This window comes from Coregonus clupeaformis, unplaced genomic scaffold (genome assembly GCF_020615455.1).
Source record: "Coregonus clupeaformis isolate EN_2021a unplaced genomic scaffold, ASM2061545v1 scaf1003, whole genome shotgun sequence".
Taxonomy (NCBI): Eukaryota; Metazoa; Chordata; class Actinopteri; order Salmoniformes; family Salmonidae; genus Coregonus; species Coregonus clupeaformis.
Window position 1 is genome coordinate 45645 of NW_025534457.1, and position 9883 is coordinate 55527.

Sequence of the window (9883 nt, forward strand, 5' to 3'; positions counted from 1 at the left end):
TGGCCTTTATTATTTATGATTTAGCTTAATTAAATTGATTTATATTATGGTGTTTCTATTCTGAGAAAAACTAAAATAGATTTTACAGTACTTAAAACATCCATTAATATACTGAACAAAAATATAAATTCAACATGCAACAGTTTCAAAGATTTTACTGAGTTACAGTTCATATAAGGAAATCAGTCAATTGAAATATATTCATTAGGCCATAATATATGGATAAAAAAATAAAAAAAACATTTTCAGCTCATGAAATATGGGACCAACACTTTAAAAGTTGTGTTAATATTTTTGTTCAGTGTACATTTCAAGTCCTTCAAAATAGAAAATACATATCCTAATGTTAGAAAGTAGAATATAAACTAGATATAGGCTACTGTGGGTGGGGTAGGCTAAATAATTACAATGAATTAGGCTAAATAATTGCCTAATAAATAAAAAAAGTATAATGGAAACAAAATATTATAGGCAGAGCATGCCCAAGGGTTGTAGCTGAGCAGTACCAGAGTGAAACTGGAGCCTGAGAGAAGGCCGACAAGATTTTAAAAGATTGCTCAATTACACTCTGCACAAACGATTGTCACCTGTGATGCCTCGGCACTCGCCCTTGGAGCTGTTTTGTCTCAACTGCATGGAGGCGTGGAACAGCCAGTGACTTTTGCCTAAATGAGCCTTGTCTCCGACTGAACAAAAGTACTCTGAGGCCCTGGCTTTCATGTGGGCGTGCGAGCACTGGCACTTGTACTTGTACGGCAGACCATTCAAACTCTGCACAGACCATCAAGCCCTCACAGCACTGCTGGCCACACAGGGCTCCGGACACAAGCCTCTACGGCTTTTCAGATGGGCAGACTGTCTGAACCAGTAAAATTTCAACCATGATCTCTCTTCTCTGAAATCAGCTGACTTTGTGAGCGGAGGTGTAGGCTACTAGTGAGGTGGGAGGAGAATCACCCTACACCTGAGAGGGTTGGGCTGTTTCACTCTATGCAACACCTAGTTGGCAGGGATGTATCTGTAGAGAATTCCTCTTCCAAGGAAGACAAAGAACATTACTTCCGTGTGCATTTGTTTACATCTGGCTGGCGCCACTGAATCTGTCTCTCCTGTCTTGACCTGAGCAGATATCAATCAGCACACAGCTCATGGTCTCAGCCAATCAGCAGATACCCACTCGCCCCACACACTGTACATGAGCTGTGCATGCATCCTCTGATTGGCCAAGGACTATTAGCTGCTCTTTCACTGGCAGGCTGGACCAGGCCCATGCTCGTGAACAGCTATAAGAAAAATACCTTCTCCCACCTAGCTGTTTGTTACAGTGCAGATCACGGGTGGATTTCTGGATGTATGTTCATGGAATGCCTAGGTGGAAGTGAGTAGTTGTTATTTTGTTGTTATGGCTTGGGTTTGTGTTTTTACTTCTGTTAGCGCTTGTTGCTATCATTCCATGTATTGTTGTAATTGGGTTATTTTATATGTTCAGGTAGCATGCTCATATTAACATTCTTCATGAATAGTTCATTTATTACTCTCTATACATTTTACTCATTTAAAAAACAATTATGTTGTGTAAACTTTGATATTTATATTTTGCATTTAATCTCAAATAGCTAGGTAGATTTGTACAATGAGTTTAGTTTGCTGAATTTATTGAGACCCTCAACCTTGCAGCAATTTAAATTGTGCTGGCGGGGATCATTAACATATTGACCAGGGTTCCCTTTTTGGCAAATTTTATTTTATTTATTGATTTTATTCGCCAGTAAATACATTTCTAACACATTTCAGTGAATATTGATACTGAATTCAGATTTGTTTTCTGATAGCAAGAAATGTGTTTTATAGCAGCCTTCTTTCAACATAAATTACTTTAATTGTACCATATTATAGTTAATCAATCTTAAAATGTATGGTACTAGAAATCATAATTGATCTCAAGTTAAAAAACACATTTGCCTAATGTGCGTAATTTTTTCCTGCCAAGTTGCCAACAGTAAACTATTAAATCCTGTGGAACCATTTACCTTATACACTGAGTGTACAAAACATTAAGAAAACCTTCCTAATATTGAGTTGTATCCCCCCCTTTTGCCCTCAGAACAGCCTTAATTAATCGAGGCATGGACTCTACAAGGTGTCGAAGCATTCCACAGGGATGCTGGCCCATGTAGACTCCAGTGCTTCCTACAGTTGTGTCAAGTTGGCTGAATGCCCTATGGGTGGTGGACCATTATTTTTATTTATTATTTATCTTTTATTTCACCTTTCTTTAACCAGGTAAGCCAGTTGAGAACAGGTTCTCATTTACAACTGGCCAAGATAAAGCAAAGCAGTGCGATAAAAACAACAACAACACAGAGTTACATATGGGGTAAACAAAACATACAGTCAATAACACAATATAAAATCTATATACAGTGTGTGCAAATTTAGTAAGTTATGGAGGTAAGGCAATAAATTGGCCATAGTGCAAAATAATTACAGTTAACTAATTACATTTAGTATTAACACTGGAGAGATAGATGTGCAAAAGATGATGTGCAAATAGAGATACTGGGGTGCAATTGAGCAAAATAAATAACAATATGGGGATGAGGAGGTTGGGTGGGCTAATTACAGATGGGCTGTGTACAGGTGCAGTGATCGGTAAGCTGCTCTGACAACTGATGCTTAAAGTTAGTGAGGGAGATAAGTGTCTCCAGCTTCAGAGATGTTTGCAATTCGTTCCAGTCATTGGCAGCAGAGAACTGGAAGGAATGGCGGCCAAAGGAGGTGTTGGCTTTGGGGATGACCAGTGAGATATACCTGCTGGAGCGCATACTACGGGTGGGTGTTGCTATGGTGACCAATGAGCTAAGATAAGGCAGGGTTTTGCCTAGCAGTGATTTATAGATGACCTGGAGCCAGTGGGTTTGGCGACAAATATGTAGTGAGGGCCAGCCAACGAGAACGTACAGGTCACAATGGTGGGTAGTATATGGGGCTTTGGTGACAAAACAGATGGCACTGTGATAGACTACATCCAATTTGCTGAGTAGAGTGTTGGAGGCTATTTTGTAAATTACATCGCCAAAGTCAAGGATCGGTAGGATAGTCAGTTTTATGAGGGCATGTTTGGCAGCATGAGTGAAGGAGGCTTTGTTATGAAATAGGAAGCCAATTCCAGATTTAACTTTGGATTGGAGAAGCTTAATGTGAGTCAGGAAGGAGAGTTTACGGTGTAACCAGACACCTAGGTATTTGTAGTTGTCCACATATTCTAAGTCAGACCCGCCGAGAGTAGTGATTCTAGTCGGGCGGGCGGGTGCAAGCAGCGTTCGATTGAAGAGCATGCATTTAGTTTTACTAGCGTTTAAGAGCAGTTGGAGACTATGAAAGGAGTGTTGTATGGCATTGAAGCTCGTTTGGAGGTGTGTTAACACAGTGTCCAATGAAGGGCCAGATGTATACCAAATGGTGTAGTCTGCGTAGAGGTGGATCTGAGCAGCAGCAAGCGCGACATCATTGATATACACAGAGAATAGAGTCTGCCCGAGAATTGAACCCTGTGGCACCACCATAGAGACTGCCAGAGGTCCAGACAACAGGACCTCCGATTTGACACATTGAACTCTGAGAAGTAGTTGGTGAACCAGGCGAGGCAGTCATTTGAGAAACCAAGGCTATTTAGTCTGCCAATAAGAATGCAGTGATTGAAAGAGTCGAAAACCTTGGCCAGGTCGATGAAGACGGCTGCACAGTACTGTCTTTTATCGATCCTGGTTATAATATCGTTTAGGACCTTGAGCGTGGCTGAGGTGCACTCATGACCAGCTCGGAAACCAGATTGCATAGCGGAGAAGGTACGGTGGGATTCGAAATGGTCGGTGATCTGTTTGTTAACTTGGCTTCAAATACTTTCGAAAGACAGGGCAGGATGGATATGGGTCATGTAACAGTTCTTGATACACACAGGAAACTGTTGAGCATGAAAAACCCAGCAGTGTTGCAGTTTTTGACACAAACCGGTGCGCCTGGCACCTACTACCGTACCCATTTAAAAGGCGCTTAAATATTTTATCTAGCCGGTTCACCCTCTGAATGGCACACATACACAATCCATGTCTCAAAGCTTAAAAATCCTTCTTCAACCTGTCTCCTCTCATTCATCTACACTGATTGAAGTGGATTTACCTAGTGATATCAATAAGGGATCATAGCTTTCACCTGGATTCATCTGGTCAGTCTATGTCATGGAAAGAGCAGGTGCTCACAATATGTATTACACTCAGTGTATTTTTTAAATGACTAACATTCCTGAGTCTTCCAATGATTGAAACTATGTTCTCCATTTACAGATCTTAAACCCCTGTCAATTTCTTCTGGATCACACAACTATAAGATCATCATGGCATGCAAGTGAGTGTCAACATATTTCATTGTTATTTTATTTGTTATTGAATGTTTAACAGACTATTGACATACTGTATGCAAATTAAAAATGTATATGCAGTTTTTTCAGACCCAGATTAAACCTACTTCTGGACTAAAATGCATGCTGAATGGAGAATCTCAATTGGAAGTGCTTTTTAGTCCAGGAAAATGCTTAATCTAGGGGCGGAAAACTAGTCCCCACAGTCCACTTGATTTGATAAGTAATCATGTGATTGGTTGAAAGCTATATAACATTTTTAGCAGAACAATTTGCCTTATTGGTTTTAATATTTTTGCCCTCAGATCTCTGAGAGAACATATGATTCTTTCTATAAAGTAAAACACAATTGTAAGTTACATTTTATTCAAATGGATAACATATGTTCATTTATTTCCCATGATTAGTGTCACATCGTCAAAAATGCAAGACATTATTTCAAAAAGTATCCTTATCGACCAAGGACCTCCTGAACGGTATGAACTAGTAACAAAGAAACAGAGTCTGGACCAGGATGATAAACTCAGAAGATGGACCTTTGGAGAGAGAGATCCCACCAAGGTCAACAGAACCATTCTGATGGTGGGAGAAACAGGCACAGGGAAGTCAACTCTGATCAATGCCATGGTCAATTATGTCCTGGGCGTAAATCAGGAGGAAAAAGTCTGGTTTGAGATTGTGGAGGAGGAAAAAGAGGAGGAAAAAAGAAGTCAGACTGAAACTCAAACTACAGGGGTCACTGTTTATGATATCTTTGGGTTTGAGGACGGGCGAGTCCCCTACTCTCTCACCATCATCGACACTCCTGGGTATGGAGACACCAGAGGGATTCAAGTCGACCAACTGATCTCTGAAAAATTGTTGGAGTTGTTTAGATCTGAATGTGGAGTCCATCAAATTGATGCTGTATGTTTAGTGATGAAGGCAAGTACAAATCGACTCACCTTTGAACAGAAGTACATATTTGATGCAGTTTTTTCTTTATTTGGCAAAGACATGAAGAAGACCATTGTGGCCCTCATTACACACTCAGATGGTATGGAACCTACCAATGCTCTGCAGGCCTTAAAAGATTCTCAAGTCCCCTGTGCAAAAGATGACAGCGATCAATACCTTTATTTCCTATTCAACAACTCTCAAAGAAAGAGTGTTACCTCTGCAAAAGCAACTCAGGCCAAGAAAGAAGAACTTATCTTGAAGACTTTATGGGACCGATCAGAAGAGGGCATGAAGGATTTCACAGAATTCCTGGGTGGAATAATATCTCAAAATGTAATGATGATTGAAGGCGTTCTGAGAGAGCGCAAACAACTGGAGGCGTGTGTCAGCAACGTGCGCAATCGGATCCACATGATTGATCTGAAACAGGATGAAATCAAGCAGACTGAAAGAGCCCTGGAGAATCACAAGAAATACATGGAGGAAAGCAAGGACTTTTCTTATGAAGTTGAAGAGAAATACAAAGGAAAGGATCCTACAATACAAGGGGAGGCTACCACCTGCACAGTGTGTGAGGAGAACTGTCACTATCCAGGCTGCTGGTGGGTCAAAGATCTCTCATGGTGCCATAAGATGAAGAACTACCACTGCACTGTGTGTACTGGCAAATGTCACTACACCAAGCATGTCAAAGTAAATACAATGTATGTTCTCAAGACCAGGAAGGTCACAAGGACATATGAAGATTTGAAAAAGAAGTATGAAATCAATTTGAAAGCAGCTGAGGAGAAAGTGCATGTGATCAGCAGACTTCAGTCAGAGTTGGAGCAGTTCACACTACAGAAGGCCAAACTGGTGGAGGAATCCTACCAGTGTGTCATGAACCTGGAAGAGAAAGCCCTAAAGGCCGTCTCACTGTCCACTGCTCAGCACCTGGACTTCCTGATTGACAAGATGAAGGAGACAGGAAACACAGAGAAGGTTCAGAAACTGGAGGAGATGAAGAAGAGAGCTGAGGAACACAAGGGAGCTTTAGATTACTTTAAAGCTGGTGTGAGTGAAGGGTGGAATAGTTCCTGGGGAAAGTAAAACTGAGACATATAGTAAAGAAAAAACATTATGTGGAAAAAACACATGAACATAGAATAGAAAATAGATATTTGGGGGAATGAAAGCTGTTCTTCTTAATCCACTTTCTCTTCAAGAAATACTGTACATTTAAATTTAACCAAATAATATGTTGTATGAGATTAATATAGATGGACCATATTTATCTTTTAAATTCACCAATGCTATGTTTTGTTTGTTAATCATAACCTCAGATGATAAATAATTGCCCATATTAATAAAACACTTTTGTCAATAGCTTGTATAAATGACATTCTTTGTAAATTCATTTTAGTAAAGACAAAAAAAAGTGTCACTGAAATCTCATTGTGTTTAGAATGTAGGTTAATGATCTCTCATCATGTAGTGTGACAAAGAACAACCACTGCACTGTGTGCAAAGACAAATGTCAATACGAAAAGCAGGTCAAAGAACACAAAATGTATGTTACCAAGACCAGACCGATTCTCAGGACATGAGGATTTGAAAAAGAAGTATGAAATCAATATGAAAGCAGCTGGGAAGAAAGAGACTCTGATCAGCAGACTTACATTTACATTTTAGTCAATTAGCAGAAGCTCTTATCCAGAGCAACTTACAGTTAGTGAGTGCATACATTATTGTTTAGAATTATTTTTATTTATTTTTTCATTTTTTAAATTATTTTTCATACCCCCCGTGGGAATCGAACCCACAACCCTGGCGTTGCAAACGCCATGCTCTACCAACTGAGCTACATCCCCTGCCGGCCATTCCCTCCCCTACCCTAGACGACGCTGGGCCAATTGTGCACCACCCCATGGGTCTCCCAGTCGCGGCCGGCTACGACAGAGCATGGATACGAACCAGGATCTCTAGTGGCACAGCTAGCACTGCATCGCAGCCTTAGAACACTGCGCCACCTGTTTGGCCACTCAGAAGGCCAAACAGGTGGAGGAATCCTACCAGTGTGTCATGAACCTGGAAGAGAAAGCCCTAAAGGCCGTCTCACTGTCCACTGCTCAGCATCTGGACTTCCTGATTGACAAGATGAAGGAGACAGGATACACAGAGAAGGTTCAGAAACTGGAGGAGATGAAGAAGAGAGCTGAGGAACACAAGGGAGCAATGAGTTACTTCAGAACTGGATTGAAATGGGGTAAAGGGTTAGGAGGTAAAGTATTGAATACTTTAAAAGATAAGCTGCCAGACATATAATAGCTAGCACCATACCTGCATGCCATTGCTGGCTTTGGTCTGAAGCTAAGCAGGGTTGGTCCTGGTCGGTCCCTGGATGGGAGACCAGATGCTGCTGGAAGTGGTGTTGGAGGGCCAGTAGGAGGCACTCTTTCCTCTGGTCTAAAAATATATATATCCCAATGCCCCAGGGCAGTGATTGGGGACATTGCCCTGTCTTTCGGCTGGGTAGTTAAATGGGTGTCCTGACTCTGTGTGGGCATTAAAAATCCCATGACACTTATCGTATGGGTGAAGGGGTGTTAACGCCGGTGTCCTGGCTAAATTCCAAATCTGGCCTTCATGGCCAACTAATTCTCCCCAGCTTTTAATTGGCTCATTCATCTGCCCTGTAACTATTCCCCAGGTTGTTGCTGTAAATGAGAACGTGTTCCCACTCAACTTAGCTGGTAAAAAAATAATACAAAGAAAGAACACTGGATTCCATTAATGTAATTCTATTTTAAACAATTATTATTTTTCATTTTTTAGGGGGTAGATCAGCTTTAATATCGCGGATAGATTGTGGCTTCCATCATCGGAATTGTCTGCATCATTTCCAATCCCCCATATATTTTTTTGTAAATATATATAAAAAATACACCACCGGTCAAAAGTTTTAGAACACCTACTCATTCAAGGGTTTTTCTTTATTTGTACTATGTTCTACATTGTAGAATAATAGTGAAGACATAAAACTATGAAATAACAAATATGGAATCATGCAGTAACCAAAAAAGTGTTAAACAAATCAAAATATATTTTCTATTTGAGATTCTTCAAATTGCCACCCTTTGCCTTGATGACAGCTTTGCACAGTCTTGGCATTCTCTCAACCAGCTTCATGAGGTAGTCACCTGGAATGCATTTCAATTAACAGGTGTGCCTACTTCAAAGTTAATTTGTGGAATTTATTTCCTTCTTAATGCGTTTGAGCCAATCAGTTGTGTTGTGACAAGGTAGGGGTGGTATACAGAAGATAGCCCTATTTGGTAAAAGACCAAGTACATATTATGGCACGAACAGCTCGAATAAGCAAAGAGAAACGACAGTCCATCATTACTTTAAGACATGAAGGGCAGTCAATCCGGAAGATTTAAAAAACGTTGAACGTTTCTTCAAGTGCAGTTGCAAAAACCATCAAGATCTATGATGAAACTGTCTCTCATGAGGACTGCCACAGGAATGGAAGACCCAGAGTTACCTCTGCTGCAGAGGATAACTTCATTAGAGTTACCAGCCTCAGAAATTGCAGCCCAAATAAATGCTTCACAGAGTTCAAGTCACAGACACATCTCAACATCAACTGTTCAGAGGGGACTGTGTGAATCAGGCCTTCATGGTCAAATTGCTGCAAAGAAACCACTACTAAAGGACACCAGTAAGAAGAAGAGACCTGCTTGGGCCAAGAAACATGAGCAATGGACATTAGACCAGTGAAATTTGTCCTTTGGTCTGAAGTCCAAATTTGAGATTTTTGGTTCCAACCGCAATGTCTTTGTGAGATGTGGTGTGGGTGAACAGATGATCTCCGCATGTGTATTTCCCACCGTAAAGCATGGAGGAGGAGGTGTTATGGTGTGGGGGTGCTTTGCTGGTGACACTGTCTGTGATTTATTTAGAATTCAAGGCACACTTAACCAGCATGGCTACCACAGCATTCTGTAGCGATACGCTATCCATTCTGGTTTGGGCTTAGTGGGACTATCAATTGTTTTTCAACAGGACAATGACCCAACACACCTTCAGGCTGTCTGGGAACTTGCAGGTGCCTTGGTGGAAGAGTGGGGTAACATCTCACAGCAAGAACTGGCAAATCTGGTGCAGTCCATGAGGAGGAGATGCACTGCAGTACTTAATGCAGCTGGTGGCCACACCAGATACTGACTGTTACTTTTGATTTTGACCCTCCCCCCCCCCTTTATTCAGGGACATATTATTAAATTTCTGTTAGTCACATGTCTGTGGAACTTGTTCAGTTTATGTCTCAGTTGTTGAATCTTGTTATGTTCATACAAATATTTAAACATGTTAAGTTTTCTGAAAATAAACGCAGTTGACAGTGAGAGGACGTTTCTTTTTTTGCTGAGTTTTATATTTCTTTTAAAATGTATTTTACTTTATTATTTCCCCCTAACCCTACCACCCCTCCCCTAATTGGAGTAAACTAATGGACAACAACACTTAGGCTTCCCAATATTGTCT

The 9883-nt window shown here is 40.8% G+C and overlaps 1 protein-coding gene across 2 annotated transcripts; it reads left to right on the plus strand.

Annotated features, from left to right (window-relative positions):
* The first annotated feature begins 1333 nt into the window (after positions 1 to 1333).
* Positions 1334 to 7723, plus strand: LOC123486103. Of its 2 annotated transcripts, XM_045217302.1 has the most exons (4): positions 1334 to 1378; positions 4344 to 4404; positions 4825 to 6211; positions 7394 to 7723. In XM_045217302.1, exons 1-4 carry the CDS (start codon positions 1354 to 1356, stop codon positions 7658 to 7660), a joined length of 1740 nt encoding a protein of 579 aa, XP_045073237.1. In that variant the 5' UTR covers positions 1334 to 1353; the 3' UTR covers positions 7661 to 7723. The 2 variants fall into 2 exon arrangements, with proteins under 2 accessions (XP_045073237.1, XP_045073238.1); XM_045217303.1 differs by lacking the exon at positions 7394 to 7723 and having other exon boundaries at positions 4825 to 6721.
* The last annotated feature ends 2160 nt before the right edge of the window (positions 7724 to 9883 follow it).